Raw genomic sequence first — 21,623 nt, 5'->3', positions numbered from 1 at the left:
AGAATGACATAACAAGAATTAACATTCATAGAGGTAAAGTTGTTACCAACTCTATTAGTACTCTAGTTTCCCCTAGTTTAGTGATGAAGACAGAGGCACTGAGAGGGTGTTACCCGCCCAAGGGCAAACAGCTTAGAAGATGGAGGAGGCTTCCCTCCCTACCCTCAGGATCAGGCAGGAAAGGATAGGAATCATCCACCATGTCTGTTCACACAGAGAAACTGACAGCCACACAGAAGGCCAGTGGCTGGCCCAGGGTCAGCCAGGGAGTCCCCCTGAGGACACAGGACATGGGTCATTGGAGCCCCTGCCGTATCCCCCACCTCCCCTGGTGTTGGTGGCTCCCTGCCTCACTCGGCAGATGAGAGAGGAGGTGTACGGGTTTGCTGCCCAGACAACCTCGGAAACCACCCTGCCTGTGCAGGGGACTGCGGGCAGCAGCCTGGCCTCTGCCTCATCGACCGGCCATCGACCGGCCATCGAGATAGAAGGCTCCTGGGCACTGGGCTGTGGGAAACAGGTTCTGCTGTGTTGTTTTTTTGTTAATGCAGTTTCATTGTAACTCCCGCCCCGTGCATGGAGCCTGCACTCCTTAAGGCTGGCCATAGACACACCTCTCCCCTCATCCCACCTTACTGCTTGATCCCTTCAGGCCTTTGTTTCTCTCACTTCCTCCAGGGATGGGGAATTTCTCAGGTAACTGCAAGAACCCATCTGGCAGGAAGTCAGAGCCAGAATGTGATCCACTCCCGACATAGCTAACTGGGAGCCCTGCAGAAGGAACAGTAACACAAAGGCCTGAATGGAAGCCACATGCCCTTCAGCTGGAGAGGGAAAAAAGCAAGCTTTGTTCTCAAGGAACATTCCAGTAATAAACCACCTCAAACCACTAGTTAATTTTGTTTAGGAATAGTTCAAAAGCATGAAACGACTGTAGATTTAAAAGGTTGGGGCCATATTTTGTCATTAGAAGAATTCAAAGAAAATGCCCCTTGCCCAAAGGAAAAATCCAAAACCTGAGTAAAGTACCTGAGAGAATTAGTCAAATTAGCACCCACATGCTGAAGTAATATTTTTTTCTTAAATACTGGACTGCTGACAATTAACGGAGCTGATTCTTTCAAACTCAGGAGTGAAATATTCCCTTGAATCGCCTTTTTGATGCACAGTTAGGAGGGCCATCTCAGTACCGTCTCAGCAGCCGGCAAGGCAGCCTGCTGTGGTTGGGGTGGCCCTTCGGGGGGGCTTCCCCAGCACTCCTCCAACCCCCTGCCGCTCCCCCTCTCTGTCTTCTGACCCGGTGGGTCTGGGGTGGAATGGAGGCCTCAGTGTGGAGTGGCCCCATGCTCATGGTGCAGGGATGGAATGGACCAGATCACCTAGACCAAAAGGGAGGGAGGGCAGACCTTAGACAGCAGGGAAGGCATGAAGCCAGCAAGGGTGCTGAGGAAACCTGGCAGAGCAGCACGGGAAGGCACCAGCCAGGATAGCAAGGCTGCTCCCCTGCAGGGGCAGAGGCAGAGCACAGCGCACCCAGGTGAGCCGAGCCCCTGCCCCTCATCTTCCTCATCCCTGCTGCTGTACTAAGGCAGGGTGGCCTGGTCCTCAGCTGGATTTCCAGCCTCTGCAGGCCAAGAGCTCCCTTCTCTTCCCTGTGCGGTGCCCGGCACAGAGGTGCCTCACAGGACATTTGCATGTGTGACTGCAGCTGGAACAGGTGTGTGGGTCCAGGCAGCTCACAGTCACACAGAAGGCTGGAGACACACACAACGTGGTACACGCATCACGGGGATGACCCACACTTCTCCACGCTCGCCATCAGTCATAAAAGTCAGCTTGTACGCTTGCGGTTCAAACGAGCGAGTTGAGAAGTCTAGCCTCAGGCAGCCCCACTGCACTGCGGGGTTTCATTTTCTTCCTGCAGCCTGGCTATCCTCACGTGAATGCTCAAGGTCTTCCAGTAACGCTGACTCACTCCGTGCTGGAAAGAGGGGCTCCGGCGTGATTCTCGGAGGGTGGATCAAAGAGTTCTGCACAGACTCACTGTGCTAGACACTTGCCTTTGGGTGGGTTGCTTTGAGACTCGAGTTAATGTGTGTGTTTCCTTACAGTTTGAACAAGAAAATCAGCGCCTGATTGGTGAAATGAACAGCCTGTTTGACGAAGTGAGGTATGTTTGTGGGGTTCCCGGGTGAGCAAATGGCCTAGTTTACAACTTTCCCAGAAAGTAGAAACTTTACTCATTTAGTTTGGTGCTCAGGCATCCACATGTGGCCCTTGGGCCAAATGTAGCTACCCCTGCCTCCAGCCCCCCGTAAGGAAGCTGCGAGAATTCACTGCCCCTCAACTTGTGGGCCTGCGAGGTACCCTCTGTGGGCCGCTCCCAGGCTCCCAGGTGCTGCAGCCCCATCTGAAAGGTCATGATGGCACATGTCATGACAGCTGCCAGGAGGGGATTGTCTGTACCTAGCTACCCTAAGATGAAAGGGGTTAATTAAGTATAAATAGGGACGGCTGGCCGGAGAAGGCAATGGCACCCCATTCCAGTACTCTTGCCTGGAAAATCCCATGGACGGAGGAGCCTGGTAGGCTGTAGTCCTTGGGGTCGCTAGGAGTCAGACACGACTGAGCGACTTCACTTTCACTTTTCACTTTTGTGCACTGGAGAAGGAAATGGCAACCCACTCCAGTGTTCTTGCCTGGAGAATCCCAGGGATGGGGGAGCCTGGTGGGCTGCCATCTATGGGGTCGCATAGAGTCGGACACGACTGAAGCGACTTAGCGGCAGCAGTAGCAGCAGCAGGGACGGCTGGCAGAGGGAAGCCCTGCAGAGGGCTCCACTGGGGTCTGGCTGCTCCCTGACCAGGCTATCAGCCACACAGAAGGCCCATGGCTGTGGCCCACGTGAGTAGGGTCACCGCCCAGCCCTCCAGTGAAAGCGCTCGGGCCTGCTGCCCTGGGAATGCCGGGAGTGTTCTGAAAGGACGTGCTGAAACTCTTGTTGCATCGTGGCCACTTCCCAAAAGAAGACTTGTCCTGACATGTCAGCCTTGCAGCCCTGGAGGCTGAGTGCAGGGTTTCCCCTGACCACTGCCCTGGGTTCTTCTGCAGCCTCTGCCCTCACAGGCGGGCCTCCCAGTCCTTCTTCAAGATGGTGCTCTTCCTGCCCTGGCCCCTCCTCACTCTCCTCTCTTCTGCTTCCCTCACCTGGTCTGGAGGAGTCATCTCCCCACCGAACATTGCTTCCTCCTGGGCTGGGAGCTCAGCCTCTAGACGCACACCCGCTAGACCACCCCAGGGTCGCCTGTGCTGTCCAGGCAACCAGGAGAGGCCCACATGCTCTGGTGCTGAACCCAGATGGGATATTTTCAGCCGGAATCAAAGGAGGTTTCCTTTCCACAGAGAGTTGGTTTGAATGGCGAATGTACCCTTTCCTCTAACCTGCTGAGTGGTAACAGGGTTTTGGGTGACAGCATATTCTGGCGTTTTCTTCTGAATCCCCACCACGTATGACTGTGTTGCTAGGACAGGGCTCGGCATTAAAGGAGACTCTGCCTTTTGTAACTACTGGGTACAGCCATGTGCTCCTGGCCCCGCACTGACTCAGGAGTCAGGGGTCCCAGGGGTCAGCTTATGAAGTGGTAGGGGTAGGCTTCCAAACCATCCAGTACACCCAGAAAGCTGAAGGGCGTTAAAGGGGAACCAGTGAGGAGCATGAGCTTCTGCCCTCCTGAGCCTGTGTCCTGAGCAGGCCACTGTGAGTCACCATGGTGTTCCCTCCCTCCCATGCCTTCACTTAGAAGAGACGACTTCTTTAGAAATGTGTGACATTGCTGTTAAGATCACCAGGTACTAACAGTTAATGTGTATCTGTTTTTCTTTTTTTTTTTTTTAATGAAGGCAAATAGAAGGGAAAGTGGTTGAAATCACCAGACTCCAAGAGATCTTCACAGAGAAGGTTTTACAGCAGGTAAGAAAAAATAATTGTTTTCAGTTTTATCTTACAGGGGCATCTACTCAGAACTTGGGACATTTCTTCTGAGGTCATCAGGCCTCTGCAACTGTTTGCTTGTGGCTCAGCTGGTAAAGAATAGGCCTTCAGTGCGGGAGACCTGGGTTCAATTCCTGGCTTGGGAAGATTTGCTGGAGAAGGGGTAGGCTACCCACTCTGGTATTCTTGGGCTTCCCTGCTGGCTCTGGTGGTAAAGAATCCACCTGCAATAGGAGACCACGGTTCGATTCCTGGGTCAGGAAGATCCCCTGGAGAAGGGATAGGCTACCCACTCCAGTATTCTTGGGCTTCTCTGATGGCTCAGCTGGCAAAGAATCCGCCTTCAATGCAGGAGACCTGGGTTGGATCCCTGGGTTGGGAAGATCCCCTGGAGAAGGGAATAGCTACCACTCCAGTATTCTGGCCTAGAGAATTCCATGGACTGTGGGACAACTTTCCACGCGCCCCAGCCCCATGCGGCAGAGCCCCTGGGCAAGGGAGACAGCTAGGTTGCGGTTCTGGGTGCCCTCGGGAAAGCTGGGGAGCCTCTTTGAGCCACAGTATTTTTCCATCTATAAAATGGAGCAGCCTTTGTATGGTTGTCGTAAGGCACAGACATAACCCACGGAAAGTGCCCAGCACAGTGCCTGATGGGTAGTAGCTTTACAATCAGCAGTGCTGCAGGTTCAGGCTCGGCCCTCCCAGATGCCAGGTCCCTGCCACCTCGGGTGTCCCGTCCTCACAGGAAGTGTGACTGTTCTCATAAGTGGATTTTCATTTCATTTCTACCTGCCTGCTGTTGGAAGTTCTTCTAGCCACTAACCGACAAAATTTTTAGAAAACACCTGATAAAATTTCCCTTTTGTATTCAGCATCCACAGACTGGAAGGTTTGAAGGACAAAATCATTTTTCTCCACTGTGTTAAACTGGGCCACTTGACTTAAGAGACTCCACTCACAAAATGTCCCCTAAACCACACAGCCAGTCAGATCATTGCACACTGGGCACACGAGGCTGTTCAGGTTTGCAAGAGTTGCTCTTTTCATGAGCACATTGCAGGAACTATTCTAGTCCATATATATTAAGCCTCCATTTAGAAGCCTAATGGGCATCAGTTCAGCCACCTAACACAGAAAACAGCTCAATCAGATGTCTCCCTCTCCGAGCCCCAGCAGAGCCAGACAGCCAGCTCCAACCTGGTTCCCCATTGCTCGCTGTATGACCTGCGGTACTCCCCAGCCCCCTCCCCCTCTTCAGACTGGGGCCCAGGTCACGCGTGTCCCTCTTGGGTGGAGAATAGGAAGTGCCTGGCTCACCCTGGGCTCTCCATCCGGAACTGAACTAGGAACCGTTGTTATTTGTGGGTGTGGCTGCAGCCGACCTGGGTGATGCCCTGTTTCATGGCACAGCCAGAGCTTCACCAGCGGGCAGAGCCTATGTGCAGCGAGAAGCACTCAGGTTTTGAGTGGCTGAGTGCACTGGCAGCACTTACTTCCACAGCCATTGTGTCTGCTCCTCAGCCCAGCCACCGAGGGGCACTGACTGCCATTCACAGTTGCTTCTGGTTAGGGGGCTGCTTCTCAGACAGGAAGCAGCTGTCCTGGAGTTCTGGACAGGCACCCCGCGGGGTGGGAGCAAGGCCCAGCCTGCGTCACACCCAGGGCTCCGGGGCTTGACCTGGGAGGGGCTTGCAGAGCACAGACTGAGCTGCACCTGGCTTCCCAGGATTTCTAAGACCTGAAAAGAGCTGAGTGTGTCTGGGATTTCTCATCTGTGTTGCAAGGTGGCTCTCACAACACACTCATGGGAGCACCTGCCCCCACTGGGAGCGTCTCCAAGACGCAGTTAGAGAACAAGGCGGTCCCTGGCCCTCGGGTCTTCCACTGTGTGGCTCTCACTGCTGGGAAGCGGGTGGCTGAAGGTCACTTTCCTCTCTGCGGTACCGATTCCATGTCAGTCTGGTTTCCCTAAAACCCGAGCTTGTTTACATTCCCTCCCACCCACCCCCTAGAGGAAGGGGGAAGGACAGCCAGCCCTGCCCCTTAGAGGGCAGTGTTGGGGTGCAGGATGGGTTATTAGCCAGACGCTTCTGTGTAAGCCCAGGAGCCCACATGTAAGGTTTCCAAGTATTCTGACTAAAATTTTGCAACCAAAGCACCATTTTGAAGCTACTGTGTGTGTTTTAAAGCCACGTGCACCTTGAAAGCCCTGGTGTGTGGCAGCCGCTCTGTGATCAGGCTCGTACGTTTGTCCCTTCCTGTCCGGTGAGTGGATGGGAAGGTGGCAAGCTGGGGTGGAGGGAGCACAAGGCCCCCGTCCAGTCCCAGTCCTGCCACTTGGGTGCTGTGTTTCTCCAGGAAAGTTACTAAGCTTCTCTGAGCCTGAAGTTTCCCTTTGGTAAAATGGGAGTGTTGCCTACCTCCTGGGTGCTGTGAGAACATGTGGGTTCACGTGTGTAAAGCCCCTGCCCTTTGCATGCAGCAGCTGCTGTTTCTACTGTGACAGACACTTGGGGAAGGAGGACAGTTATATTTATCTGCTGTTGTCCTCCACAGGAAGCCGAGATTGACAATATTCACCAGTTAGTAGTTGGAGCAACTGAGAATATCAAGGAGGGCAATGAAGACATCAGAGAGGTGGGTACTCTAGGCCCCGAGAATGACTTGGAGGCACTGAGTCCAGGGTGGTGGTCGCCTCGTCAAGGGCCGCACACACAGGGCAGGTCGCAGGACCATGCACTGGATGGACCGGTTCCACAGTTCCATCCTGCCCAGCCCAGGGCCCACTCATTGCCCTGCAGAGGAGCGTTCTGGGGTGCAGGGGCCACTCCCTAAGTCCAGGCTGGGTGCCACTGGAGAAGCTTGTTGGACCAGAGCCCTGGTCTTCGATGGGACCACCAGAGTCGCCTCTGTCGAGTGGACTTTATTTTCTGGGTGCAGTCCTCAGGTTTGGGTTGATGTGGGACCACTCTTGGGCCACCACCTCCATCGCACTGCCAGGAAACACAGGCCAGGGTAGCAGACACGCATGCTGAGCCTGCCTGTGTGGGTCTAACCCTGGGCGGACGTGAGCCGTTTCTCCTGGGGGACTCGTGCAGAGGCACCACATGGTGGCTAGCCAGCGAGGGCAAGGCACCCTGTCTGTCTTCTAATAGATCTTAAACCCACCTTTCGGTTTTGCTTAAAAACTAAGCCATCCGTGCAAGGTAGGGACAGGCTGGAGCTGCCCCCACAGTCCCAGCCCTGCAGGGGGAGCGCCGGTGGACACGAACGGGCCTTTCGGACCAACCCCCTCCCCTCCTCCCCCAGGCCATCAAGAACAACGCAGGCTTCCGGGTGTGGGTGCTCTTCTTCCTGGTGATGTGCTCCTTCTCCCTGCTCTTCCTCGATTGGTACGACAGCTAGGCGGCCCGGGGGACGGCGCCCCGCACCGGAGCCACTGATGGGAGCGGGGCTGAGACGTGTGCTCACAGAAGGGACACCAGACCTGTGGCTTAAGCATTCAGTAATGAAAAAGAAAACCACACAACTGAAACTGGTCTGCGCTGCAATCCTGAGGCCAGAGGGAAGGAGCGGGGGGATGGTTATTCCTGCACCTGACGGGGCTGCTGGGGGGCGGGGGCTGCCCCAGGGAGGGGGCCTGGTGGGCTTCCTGCTCCACAAACGTCTCCAATTCAGAGGAGGCAAAGGCCATTCCCCACCCCAGCAGGAAGAACGCGGTCAGCCGCTCCTCAGGGCAGATGACCTGCGCTCCCTGTGGTTTCCTGTGTGCCTGAGCAACTGATGCACAGACTCCTGAGCAGAGGAAAAGCCAGCTCGCCTTCATTCACCCTGTGAAACTAGTATAGAACCGCGGCCACTTACTGTCTTATTGGTGGGTCCAAGGTTAGGATGTCACTGCGGGCCACCTGCCTCCTGTCGGGGAAGAAATGTGGGCAGGGGCCTGGCTCCTCCCAGCACTTTACTGCGGCAGAGGGGGGCGGGCAGGGGAGGCCTAACTTCCTGCCCCTGGGGCCCCCCCGGAAGCTGCGTCCAGAGAAGGGCCTGGGCCTCTCCTCCCACCCAGGCCCCAGGAGTTGGGAACGCCCACTGGTACAGATTGGTGAGGCATCTGCAACCACATCTGTGCAAAGTCCCTGGTACTCGTGGGCCCCAGGCTATGGTCAAGGGCTCTCCACGAGACAGGCCAGGGCCTCCACAGGGATCCTTGTGTTCTTTATTTGCACAGACTGAGAATGTTGGAAGTTACACGTGAACGAGTTTACAGTCTATAAAATACACGCCTACTAGAAAACACAAACAGGGTTGCCTTGGCACTGCGTTGACGTGGGCTGGAATTGGCTGATGGGTCCTCTCTACACAGGAGGACTTCTGGCACAGTTATTGCTCTTTTGCGTCCCCGCAGCCTCACAACGTCCACAACTCCACATGCCCACCCACCACTCCAAGGCCACAGTCATTGTTTCCAGACACCCTTAATAATAAAATACACTGTTTATGTTTTGGAAGCACATTTCAGGGAACAGTAATGGAGATGGCCATGACCACCATGCTTGTTTACAACACAGCTTGCACTATGTGTCATTTATTTTTGATTAAAAAAAAAAAAAACAGTGAAACTTCTGACATGTCCACCAGAAACAACACATTCAAATAACACGGAAGAAAATGTCTGTGAATGTCTTTTTTTCTATATAATCCTCTTACACACTTGGTTTATCTAACTGGTAATTCTGTAAACATATACTTTTAATGTCAAGATTCAGGCTGAAACGTAATTGTCTTACAAAGATTGTGAATGGAAATGTCATAATTGGACTTGCAGCCCCCCCTCCCAGCCTTTCCAGCCTGTTTCTTACATCAAAGGAGTTACATCTGTCCCACAAAATAAAAATCAACATAGTCTTGACTTATACCAGCAATTACACTGTTCACTTTTCCCACCCAACTAAGTGTTCCAAAACTAACCTGCTAACACGGGCATGTCGGTGCAAACTTGTTCGTAATAGACGTGGACAAAAGGGCTGGTTGGATTTCATTCCTACTCCGCCCATCACAGAACAGACAAGACTACCTACAGGGAGACGGGGATCTGTAGCCTGTGGCCCAGGGTCCCCTCCTCCCAGAGTCTCCACCTCCCGTGCTCTGACCCAGTTCACAGGTACTGAGGGGCCACACTGACTCCTCTGCCCGGCCAGCGCCCTCTGTACAGAGAGGCCGCCACGTCCTCGCTGCAGCGCTTGCGCACTCGGCAGTCAGCGCGGGGGAGGAGGGCATGGCCGCCCCCGCCTCCCGGCCTCTCTGCTTCCTTCCCACCGTCCTCCACCATTCACTATGGGGCATGGGCTTCTTGGCCTATCGGAGTACCCTTCTGGGAGGTGGGAAGAAACGTGAAGTACAGCTTGCCCTTAGCACAGCAGGGATCACTCAAGATGTGGCTGTGGAGTAAGGTTTGCGAAACAGCAAGGTGGTTTAAAAGGAAAAAAAAAATCCACAAAATGCATTATTTATCTGAAGTTCAAACCCCTTGCATATCCAGTGTAAATTTTTTTTTTGACAGCATCCAATAAATCCCAGGAAAGTCACTAAATTAAGATTCCCTAACATGGAAAGTGGTGGCAGAGCTCCCTAAGCAGTGCTGATACGCACTTGACTTTACGCCCGTGAATGGCCCGCAGCAAGTCGTATTTGCAAAGCAGCAATTAGCAAACAGAAGCGGTTGCACCATACATGAGTAACCTCTATAAATTATCAGTAATTATATTTGATGAAATGTCCCTCAAAGTCCCCTTGTTACCTTCAAGCGACACCATTAAGGAACTTGCCCATCTCGCTAAGCGGATTTCTCTGCGGCCTCGGTCTCCTGCTCCGAGAGCTTCTCTTCCGACAGAACAGACATCCATGGCGACACGGAGCGGGTGATGCTCTGCTTGGCCAGGTTGTAGTGGTTAATGACGGTGTAAAATTTCTCCCGGGCATTGGAGTCTTGCTCGGCATAGTAGCTCTCCAAGCCTTCTGGGATGCACTGGGTGTTCTGCAAGACAAGCGGCCCCTGAGACACACACACTGACGCAGGAGGCGGGCCCGTGAGTCTCCAGGTAACACCTGTGGTCACCAAGTACCTCCCTGGGTTTGGGAGAGACTCAATGCTGAGCTGACCGCCTGGCGTTGATGGCATCGTAAGAGGAGGGGCGTCTGTAAGGCCAGTGAAGGGACTTAGCGGTCCTTCCTGTTGCTCTAAAGACCTTACACTCGCGATTTATTTTAAATCGAACCAGGGTCTTCTGCATTGCCGCTGGAGTCTTTACCACCTGAGTTATCAGGGAAGACCATTTTAAATCTACTAGAATACAGTGGAACTTCTGACATGTCCACCAGACGCAACAGTGAAGAAAGGCTTCTGTGAGCCAGTTGGGGGCAGGGGGGTTAGGGGAGGCACACTTGAGGGCACGTGAGCTGGGCCTGGGGGCAGGAGGACCCGGGACACAGGCTGGAGAGAGGCCCGTGGCACAGCAGAGGGCGAGGAGCCTCAGGACACAAACACCTGGAGAAGGCAAGGGTCAGGGGGTTGGGAGGGACTGGTGTGACCCTGAGAACCAGAGAGCAGCAGGAAGACACGCGAACCCCACCAGGGCACTTGAGAGGGAGGCTGTCCCGAGGAAGCTGTCCACTAGGGAAGAGGCGCTTCCCTACCGACCACAGAATCCGGGGCAGGCTGGGTGTGGAGACATGAATCCCTGTCTCGTCCGCTCACCCAGAGTCTAGCCCGCCCCCGACCCCCACCGCCAAAAGCTGCCTTTCTTCCATCCAGAAGCCGGGCTAAGCCACCACCCACTGTCACCAACACACACACACACACACACACACACACACGCCCTCGAGGAAGGGTGGCGGGCTGCCCACGGTTGGCACCAGCCCCCTCTCCCAGAGCTCAGCAGGTACAGAGCGCCCAGCTCAGGACATTTCCCAGCCCTCCCAGCACCAATTTCTGGCCAATGGGGCGTGAGGGGTGTGTCCGTCCACAATGGGATGAGTCCCTCCACGGGACTTTCTGGCCAATGGGATGCGAGAGGTGTGCCCCTCCGCGGGACTAACTTCTGGCCAGTGGGATGTGAGGGGTGTGGCACAGGCAGGTTGGAAGGGGAGCCAACAGAGAAGCTGCCTGCCCTCCACTGCTCCCGCGGCCCCTTCTCAGCGGCTTTGACCTCCTAGACTGGTCCCTGCCAGGAAAGGGACAACACCCCCAGGGGCTGGCAGCGCTGCCCAAGACAGAACAGGGGCTCCAGGAAGACCTCCCGGAGCCCCACTGCCTGCCAGCCGCGGCTTTAACAAGAGAAGAGCCTTCCATCTGGCGGGACACACCATCTGTGTCTCCAAACGACAGAAGCATCACAGCACCGCCACCGTCTCCTTGTCACACGGTGAAGGGAGCGTGAAGTGACAGGGGTTCCAGACTCGGCCACATCACGGTCACCAGGGAGAGTTTTAAACCGGGTTCCCAGCCCCGCCCGCAGGATCCAGCGCTCAGATAACCCTGGAGCAGCGTCTCAGCCTCAACCACCTCACGGGCAAGCACACTGGCGGGATCCCGCCAACCCCCTAGGGCCCAGCAAGACCCCGGCTGTTCAAAGCGCTCCTGTGCCTCCCTGCGTGGGCCCAGCATGGAGACCACAACGGGTCTCCGATGGTCACCTGCATGGCCGATGGCAGCTGCTGCCCAGTGGACGTGAGCGTCAGCCTGGGACACACAAGGGGAACCTCCTCTGAGAGCCTCGTCCCTGCCCAGTGCAGGCTTCCTCAGCCTCCAGAAGCTAAAGGCAGGTTAGCTCCTCCCTGTTAAGGGGCTGTTCCTTGTGGGGTCTATCCTGCAGACCCAAGGCCCATCACCAGACCGCGGCCCAGCCACCATACTGGTTCCTTCTGAGTAAGCCACCGAGCGCCTTGTGGGCACAGTATCTCCCTGTGAGCTGGGATCCGTTAGTTCCATTTCATAGATGTGGCCAGCGAGACCCACCTGGGTGAGAACCCAGCTCCAGCTCAGGGCCTCTGCTCAGGGAACTCTGGACTCCACCCACAAAGCTGCCGACGGTCAACACTCTGCCCAAAGGCAGAACAGTGAGAAACAAGGCAGCAAGTTCCCCAGGGCACCAGGGCAGGGCTGCACCCCCAGCAGCCCCAAGTTCCACCAGCGTTCATCAAGCCCTGCAGCCCACTGGCCTGGTCCCCGCTGGGCCCTCGGCTTCCTCAGAGGTGGGGATGGCGGTGCTCTGCAGGGCTTGGTGGGGAGGGCAGGCTTGGCAGGAGGAGCTGCTCCTACGGCCGGAACCACGGGAACCCAGCGAATGCCACAGCCTTCACGAGGCCCTCTTTGGGCACCAGGCGGTCATGCCACCCTCAGGACCCAGAGGCCTTCCCACTGTTCAGGACCACTGCCCGGTGTCAGGAGCAGTCACAGAGGGCTCAACAGGTGATTTGTGGGGGAAAAGGGACCACATGGGGGTCTTACAAAGGCTCCTGTTTGAGCCCATTTAGAAGCCTGAACAAGCGTGACCCAGGGCTCCCTCTCCACGTTGAACGGTTCTTACTGAGGACACCAGCCTTGCATCTGTGAAGAGGCGTTGTCAGCCCGAGGGTCGGGGGCTCTCCCACGGTGGGGGCTGCCCATGGGGTTCAGAGCCACCACGCCAGTTCAGGGCCAGGCACTGGGGATCCACAGACCTGCCGAGCCCAGGCCTGCAGCCCCACGCCTGCCACACAGCCTCCGCTCCGCCACCCACACTAAGAAGGGGCGGACATGGGCAATCGGCAGGGGGAAGGCACTGCGCCTCGTCCAGCCCGGACCACCAAGCTGTGGCTTCATCACTCTGGGTCTGGGAAGAGGGCCGGGGGTGAAGGATGGGACATAGTCAGGAGCAGGAGGTCTAGAGAGCTCTGGGGTCTGGTGGAGCTGTGTAAGTAAGTTGACTCTGACAGCAGATCCAGCCACCTCTTCCCCAACCAGGCCCCTCTGAAGCCGAGGCAGGATCCATGGGTGTTTTCCCTGCTGCGGCTGCCGTAGCTACTGCCTCGCCTCAGAGATGCGAGACTCACTGTTGCTGGTTTAGTGAAGATGGAGTAAAGTGAAATGAACATCGCTCAGTCGTGTCTGACTCCGACCCCACAGACTATATGGTCCATGGAATTCTCCAGGCCAGAATAGTGGAGTGGGTAGCCTTTCCCTTCTCCAGGGGATCTTCGCAACCCAGGGATTGAACCCAAATCTCCCACATTGCAGGCAGATTCTTTGCCAGCCGAGCCACAAGGGAAGCCCAGGAATACTGGAGTGGGTAGCCTATCTCTTCTCTAGGGGATCTTCCCAACCCAGGGATCGAACTGGGGTCTCCTACATTGCAGGCAGATTCTAGACCAACTGAGTTATCAGTTCAGTTCAGTTGCTCAGTCGTGTCTGACTCTTTGCGACCCCATGAATCACAGCACACCAGGCCTCCCTGTCCATCACCAACTCCTGGAGTTCACTCAAACTCATGTTCATCGAGTCGGTGATGCCATCCAGCCATCTCATCCTCTGTCATCCCCTTCTCCTCCTGCCCCCAATCCCTCCCAGCATCAGGATCTTTTCCAATGAGTCAACTCTTCGCATGAGGTGGCCAAAGTACTGGAGTTTCGATTTCAGCATCAGTCCTTTCAATGAACACCCAGGACTGATCTCCTTTAGGATGGACTGGTTGGATCTCCTTGCAGTCCAAGGGACTCTCAAGAGTCTTCTGCAACACCACAGTTCAAAAGCATCAATTCTTCAGCGCTCAGCTTTCTTCACAGTCCAACTCTCACATCCGTACATGACCACTGGAAAAACCATAGCCTTGACTAGACAGACCTTTGTTGGCAAAGTAATATCTCTGCTTTTCAATATGCTATCTAGGTTGGTCATAACTTTCCTTCCAAGGAGTAAATGTCTTTTAATTTCATGGCTGCAGTCACCATCTGCAGTGATTTTGGAGCCCAAAAAAATAAAGTCTGACACTGTTTCCACTGTTTCCCCATCTATTTCCCATGAAGTGATGGGACCAGATGCCATGATCTTCGTTTTCTGAATGTTGAGCTTTAAGCCAACTTTTTCACTCTCCTCTTTCACTTTCACAAGAGGCTTTTTAGTTCCTCTTCACTTTCTGCCATAAGGGTGGTGTCATCTGCATATCTGAGGTTATTGATATTTCAGGGAAGCCACAAAAGTTTACCAGAACAGCTGTGCTCATTGTGTGTATTAGTTGCTCAGTCGTGTCTGACTCTCTGCAACTCCATGGACTGTACAGGCTCCTCTGTCCATGGGGTTCTCCAGATGAGCATACTGGAGTGGGTTGCCATGCCCTCCTCCAGGGGACCTTCCCAACCCAAGGATCGAACCTGGGTCTCCTACATTGCAGGCAGATTCTGATGTCCTGACCTCTCACCAGTGTCCTGACCTCTAGCTACACCTGGGCATAGGGGAGCAGGGACGCTTTGCAGGGTTGAACCTTTTGTTCACTCCCAGGCCAGCCCTGCAGGTGAACTGGCCCCCATCCAGAGAGCCAGCAGCCACCCTCCGCCCCTCTGCACTGCCACCTCACCTCCACTCTGTCCACGCCACCAGCACAGGGTCTGGCACGACCTTCTGAAGCCACCAGCACCTGCTGGGCAGCGAGTGACTTTGTTCCAGGCTGAGACGGGCCTCCAGACAGGACAGGGTATTCCCGCTTCTCCAGGTGCCCAGGCCAAAGAAAACAAGACGGTCCTGCTGCTGCCGACACAGCAAGGTGGCAAGACAGGGATGCTCTGGAGGCACTGCAGGGGTGGGGAGGGGCGAGCCGGTGGCGGGCAAGACCCCGGGGGGCGTGTGGGAGCCACGTGGGAGTGGGATGGGGCCAGGGCTCTCAGGAAGCTGTGACCTTGCCCTCTTGGGCCAGAAAGACCCTAGCAGAGCCACATGTCAGGGGTGAGCGCAGGGAGGTCACGGAGCCTCTAAACATCAAACGACAACCAGATGGGTGAGGGAGTCCAGGAAAAGTGTCCCAACAGCCCTGGTCAGCTATTAAAGCTCACATGGAGGCTCCCCAAGAGGAAGTGTACAAGGAACGCCCAAGCGTAAAGACCTCAAGGGGGTCTGGGGCGGTTCCCATTATGTTTAAGACCTTTCTATAGTGCTCGCACAGTGACTTCATGATTTAAAAAAAAAGCTAGAGACCTAGTGTCCTCTCCAGCGCACGTCTGCCCTTTGAGATCTCCTGTGACACTCCTCAGTTTGGGGCCAGCCTCAGCAAGGGGCTGGTCCCCGCCCCTCCACGCATCCCAGAAGTTGGGCACCTGTGCCCATCAGCCCTTCCCTCGGGGGCCCAGGCCACTCTGTCCCCCCAGCACAAGCACTGCCCACAGCTGGTCCACACCAATGCCCCCTTCTCATTTAGATCCCTGCCGGACAAGCCCTGTGGTCTTCCTGGAAGAGGTGGCCACAGACACTCAGTCACCCTGTATTCCTTGTTTCCTAACTCTTGGCAGCACGCACATCGTCTGGGCATCTGTCTGCTGGCTTGCTGCTAGAACGGGAGCTCAAGGGCAGGCACCCAGCACTGCCTGTCTGCCCCGCAGCACGCCCAGCACCCCACCACGCACACAGGAGGGGGCCCTTCATACGCACTGAGTAATGAATGAAGGGCAGGGCCTAACCTTGGGCACCACAGACGTGTCTGAGCTCAATTTCCTGTTGGTATCATGGGGTCTAATGACATCTACCCCACAGGGTTTCTGGGAGCATCAAAGATCTGAGGTAAAAGCCCCTGTAAACTGCCGGGTAGCGACATTTGATCACATGCGCGAACACGCAGAAAGGGAGGAAGGAGACACACTCACACCTTCCTTGCTCCGGCCGTAGCCTGAGGGCAGCGGAAACAGGTCAGCAGCTCCCCGGCCCTCCAGGCTCCCCTTCTCCAGGAAAGACACCGCCCCTCAGATGCCAGGGGAGACTGCCAAGTCCCAGCGGACGAAGATCCAGAACAACCTCCCTGGGGCTCTAAATCCCCAAGGCTGGCTGAGCCCAGCATCAACCTACAGAGTCTATTAAACAGGCACACGCTTGCCCCATCCAGTGGTGCGGTGAGCCCAAGGACTGGCCCTCATCTCCCTGACCCCACCTGGACCAGCGAATCTAGCAAAACCTGGCCATGCAAGATGGAGAAGACAGCTCGGACCCGCCCTCCTCTGCACTCGGGGTCACAGAGAATGAGCCAGAAGGAAGCCCCGAGGCAGGCTGTGGCCTCAGGTATGCGTGAGCAGTCCACCTGGATGAGGGCTCTGGTCCCCAGGAAGTCATGCTCCGCACACCCAGGTTCCATCAGGGCACAGTTCCCGTGTCACCCTGGCTCCTCCGTGACCCCTGGGTCCTCCCCTCCTGCCCTGCCACCCCTGCCTCCCAGAGTCACTCCTGCTCCATCCTCAGAACCCCGACCTGTCCAGACCCCCATCTCTCCCCTGCTCCCCTCTACTAGCCTCCTGGGTCATCTCACTGGCCCCCTGTCACTCCCTTCCAACCCACAGCCTCCACAGCCACCCAAATGACTGTCCCATCACTTCCCCCGTCCCCCGGGGGTCTCTGGCCGACACTCCAGTCTAGCCACGGCTGGCTCCCCCACCAGGTGGGCCATGTATGGACCAGCCAGCAGGTACCTGGGAGCTGCCTATCACCCCACCGACCCACCTGGCTCTGCCCTGCTGGCTCCCAGCCCTCTGGATCCACCTCCTTTAAACCCCAGCATCTTCTGAGCCTCCAAACAGACCATCAACTCCTCCAGCCTGGGCCCCACCAGAGTGTGCACAGGGGCTGGTGGAAGGGGCAGGCGGGCTTCCGCCAGCCCGGAGTCCTTCCCCAGGGGCCTGCAAGGCGCCCTCACAGACCTCCCACGTGATGGGCACAGAATGTTAGGAGCTCTGGAGCTGCGAGAGGAGGAGCCCATACGAGGGCCCCACGGCCCTCACATTAGCATCGGCCAAAGCACGGGCGCCCAGTGACAGCGGCGACCAGGCTGGGTCAGCTCCTGCTCAGTACCGGGTCCTGCCTCATTCCAGCAGCACCAAGTCCTGGAACCCACAGGGTCTTCCTCCTCATACTGGCTCCAGGAAGTTCAGAACCAAACGGGGCCCAGATATGACTGTGGGGGACTCAGGAGCAAGCCCTTGGCCCGTGTGCGTCACCACCTCCTGCGTGTCCCCTCACCCCAGCCCCGCCCTTGTTCTTCTCCCTTTAGTCCTGCAGTCCCCCGCATCTGCTTCTCCGTGCAGCCTCTGCGGAAAGAGGAGTCACACGGCTCAGCAAAGCGAGCATCATCCGTCCAGAGAGAGTCCAGCCGTGTTTTGCGGCGGGCAGACCAGGGACGCGCGTTCTCGGGGCTGGGCTCCCGATCCCTGCGTGGCAGTGCAGGTCTCCCTCTCCTGGGACCTCCACTTCCTCACCACACCCCCAGGGGCTGCACTGGGCCTGCCAGGCAGGGGACTCACCCCACATCCCCACTGCACCCCCTGCCCTGCCCGCAGGGCCCCCACCGGGAGCTCCCACCACTCTAGGCCCATCCCTTGGGAGCCGTGAGTCAAGCAGGGGGGTAAGGTACAAAAGCACTGGGGGCCCCAGGGGCTGGGGGCTTACCTTGAGGACGAAGCCGTCAGGGCAGGCGCGGTCATACTTGTACACCTTGTAGACGACCAGGAAGACGACACAGGTGAGGAAGGCCAGGGCAAAGAGGACCAGCACGGACACCTGTGGGTGGCAGAGGGCGGGGGATTAGGGCAACTGATGAGGTGGTGTGTGTGCACACCGTAACACACACACAGATGCACGTGGAAACATGCATGCACAGAGACACACATAGAAACATACATATACACACAGATACACAGAGAAACATACATACACACATAGAAACATACAGAAACATACATACACGTACACAGAGATACACAGAGAAACATACAGACACATACACAGCAACATACATACATACACAGAGAAACATACAGACACATACACAGATACATACACACAGAGAAACATACAGACACACGGAGATACACAGAGAAACATACAGACACACACAGACACATGCATACACATACACAGAGATACACACAAACATACAGACACATACACAGTAACACACATACATAGAGAAACATACAGACACATACACAGATACATACACACAGAGAAACATACATACAGACACATACACAGATACACAGAGAAACATACAAACAGATACACACAGATACAAACACACAGAAACATACATACAGACACATACACACAGATATACATACACACAGATATACACACACACAGTAATAAACACACACATGTGCTGTGCTTAGTCTCTCAGTGGTGTCCAACTCTTTGCGACCCCATGACTGTAGCCCACCAGGCTCCTCTGTCCATGGGATCCTCCAGGCAAGAATACTGGAGTGGGTTGCCATGCCCTCCTCCAAGGGATCTTCCTGACCCAGGGATCAGACCCAGGTCTCCCGCATTGCAGGTGGATTCTTTACTGTCTAAGCCACCAGGGAAGCCCAAGAAAATTGGAGTGGGTAGCCCATCCCTTCTCCAGGGGATCTTCCTGACCCAGGAATCAAACCAGGATCTCCTGCGTTGCACGTGGACTCTTTACTAGGGAAGCCCACAAACACATACACACACAGTAACAAACACACACACATACACACAGTAACACACAGACACACACACAGTAACATACACATAGACATGTACACACAGACACATACACACACACAGTAACACAGACACACACACAGTAACATACACATAGACAAATACACACAGACACAGACATACACACAGTAACAAACACACAGACACATAAACACACACAGTAACACACAGACACACACACAGTAACATACACACAGACACGTACACATACAGCAACATACACACAGACGTGGACATACACAGTAACATACACATAGACACACACACACAGTAACATACAGACACGTACACATACAGCAACATACACACAGACACGGACATACACAGTAACATACACATAGACACGGACATACACACAGAGTAACATATACACAGACATCAGCACACACACAGTAACATGCACACAGACATGGACAGACACAGACACACACAGACACGTACACACAGATGCACACACACGAGCCCACGCCAGGGCACACAGGCACTGTGTCTGGAAGGAGGTGCAGAACACAGACCTAGGAGGCCTCTGGGGATGAAGGTCGCACAGTCTCCCCACACTGGACAATTTCTGTACCATCTTCATTTTTTATCACATCCACGTATCACCTTCTTTGTAAACTGGCCACTTGTATTCTGGGCCCAGTGTAGACAGCCTGGGGTACACCTATGACTGGGCCTCAGGGACACCAGACACGCCATGGAGCTGTGGATGCGGCTGCCCTTCTGACACTGCCAGTCACCCTGGTGACGCATCAGTCACTGGCTAATCAGCTGTCTCACAGATGCCCTTGAGTCCCAGACGCCAACCCCACCCCTGAGCTGAGACCAGCTGAGCACGGCAGACCCTCCAGGGCCCCCATCACCTCCACCCTGGACAAGAGTGTTCAGGGAGAGCCTGCCCCTCCCCAGAGGGTGGTCCCCATAAGCACAGGACTTGACTTTTTGCCCCACCATCTGCAAAGCAACCAGCACCGGACCGCGGGATGGGCCCAGGAACGTCTTGCAGGTGGACACATGACAGTCCCTGAGGAGACTGGGTTGGGTGATGAGACGTCCCCTGCTGCAGGGTCCAGGGATCGGGAGACAAAATGATGCTGCCTCTGGGCCTCGAAGGCGTGCCCTGGAGGCCCGGGAGCCGCTGGGCAGGGCGAGCGTGCATCCTGGGCAGAAACGGCGTGCAAAGGCACTGTGTGTCAGGTCAGGAGGTGTGACCAGGAGCCGTGCCCAGGTCCCTGGCCCAGATCCACTGCTCCCTCCCTTCACCCCACACAGCCACCCTGGCCACTGGCCATGCGGGCCCCAGCCACGAGTCCCCATCTCCAACACAGGGTGGAGCCACGGCTGCCTCGGGACCCAAAGAGCCACAGGAAAGGTGCCATCGGGGATCCCGGTGGCGGCTACACACAGGCAAGGACAAGACCACCTGGCTCAGGAGGGCAGCCTAGCGGGACAGCGGAGGCGGACGAGCATGGAGCTGGGTGATGAAGGAAGTGGGAAGAGGTAGCGCAGTGGCCCTGGGACATGTGTCAGCAGAGGCAGCAATGGAGCACGTGCACGGCTTTCCAGCAGGAGCGGCAACCCTGCCTGCCTACCGTGCCCAGGAGAGGCAGCCAGACCCTGAGTAAGTCACCCAGCTCCTCCGGGCCCAGGCTCCTGCCAGCCAATAGCAGCGAGAGGACGCACACCCAGGGCTGGTGGGACCATGGAGGACTGACTCAATGCAGTGATGAGAGGACAGAACCGGACACAGTGGGTGCTCTGGAAGGATGCATTTGCTACTGCTGCTGCAGCTGTCACCACGGCCAGCAGATGCGGAGCTGGGCTCTCAGTCCAGACACGCAGTCCCCCTACCCAGGCCTGATGCTTGATCTTCCCCGAGCCCCCCTCCTCACATTCACCTGGCTACTGCTCACCCAAATCTGCCCTGCCTGGGACCCGGCTACCTGCTGGCGGCCCCTGAGAGCAGTGAGGGCAGCTCTTCCCACAGTCTAGAACAGCAGGGCTGTCCGTAGGGAGAGCTGTATCTAAAGTAACTGTCCTCCGTGACCCTTTATATTCTCTTTTGGGGCACTTGAAATTATTCCGAAAGGAGGTCTATGTCACACAACAGGTTAACAAGCGTTGTTAGACTATGTTCTCCATAAAATATCACCCCCGTTGAATTCAACTACATATTAACTACATACAGCACAATCAAGTGGGATTCATCCCATGGTTGCAAGGATGGTTCAACATCCGCAGACGTGATATATCACATTAACCAAGTGAAGGATAAAAATTATATGACCATCCCAATAGGTGCATAAAAAGCATTTGACAAAATTTAACATGTATTCATGATAAAAATTCTCAATAAAGTGGGTATAGAGGGAACATACATAATAAAGGCCAAATATGATAAGCCCAAGCTAATAGCATACTCAAATAGTGAAACACTGATAACTTAAACTCCAAGATCAGTAACAAGAAAAGGATGCCCACTCTTGCTAATTTTATTCAACGCAGTATTACAAATCCTAGCCAGAGCAATTAGGCAAGAAAAAAACAGGCATCAAATTAAAAAAGGAAGAAGTAAAACTGTTGCTATTTGCAGATGACAAATTTTCTATGGAAAACCCTAAAGACTCCACCAAATAATTGTTAGAAGTTATCAACAAATTAAAGTTGCAGAATGAAAAATCAACATACAAAAATCTTTTGCATTTCTATACACTAGTAAATGAACTATCAGAAGAGTTAGGAAAACAATCCCACTTATAATTGCATCCCCAAGAATAAAATATCCGAGAATAAATTTAACAAAGGAGGTGAAAGGTCTATACACTAAAAATGACATTGATAAAAGAAACTGAAGATACAAATAAATGGAAAGATTCTGTTCTCATG

At 55.0% G+C, this 21,623-nt stretch overlaps 2 protein-coding genes across 9 annotated transcripts in view; one reads left to right on the top strand and one right to left on the bottom strand.

Annotated features, from left to right (window-relative positions):
* STX18 (syntaxin 18) overlaps nt 1–8,904 on the top strand; it is a 119,727-nt gene extending 110,823 nt beyond the window's left edge. For 4 of the 5 annotated variants that reach the window (XM_086404818.1, XM_086404820.1, XM_086404816.1 and 1 more), the window contains 4 exons: nt 2,112–2,170; nt 3,901–3,970; nt 6,548–6,628; nt 7,301–7,526. In XM_086404818.1, the coding sequence (XP_086260944.1) occupies nt 2,112–2,170; nt 3,901–3,970; nt 6,548–6,628; nt 7,301–7,396 (306 nt within the window). In that variant the 3' untranslated portion in view covers nt 7,397–7,526. Of the gene's footprint in view, nt 1–2,111; nt 2,171–3,900; nt 3,971–6,547; nt 6,629–7,300 lie in introns of all 5 variants that reach the window. The other variant, XM_086404817.1, reaches the window with a different exon arrangement.
* The window catches only part of NSG1 (neuronal vesicle trafficking associated 1), a 48,810-nt gene that overhangs the window by 7,086 nt on the left and 20,101 nt on the right, over nt 1–21,623 (bottom strand). For 2 of the 4 annotated variants that reach the window (XM_086404824.1, XM_086404823.1), the window contains exons 4-5: nt 17,661–17,771; nt 9,789–10,025 (exon numbers count right to left, since the gene is read on the bottom strand). In XM_086404824.1, the coding sequence (XP_086260950.1) occupies nt 9,825–10,025; nt 17,661–17,771 (312 nt within the window). In that variant the 3' untranslated portion in view covers nt 9,789–9,824. Of the gene's footprint in view, nt 1–8,544; nt 10,026–17,193; nt 17,303–17,660; nt 17,772–21,623 lie in introns of those variants that run through there. The other 2 variants (XM_086404822.1, XM_086404825.1) reach the window with 2 other exon arrangements.

The sequence above is a fragment of the Bos grunniens genome, chromosome 6 (assembly GCF_055505025.1).
Source record: "Bos grunniens cultivar Pamir isolate PY7600 chromosome 6, Bosgru_T2T1.0, whole genome shotgun sequence".
NCBI classification, from domain to species: domain Eukaryota; kingdom Metazoa; phylum Chordata; class Mammalia; order Artiodactyla; family Bovidae; genus Bos; species Bos grunniens.
This window is presented reverse-complemented; position numbering and strand designations above follow the sequence as displayed.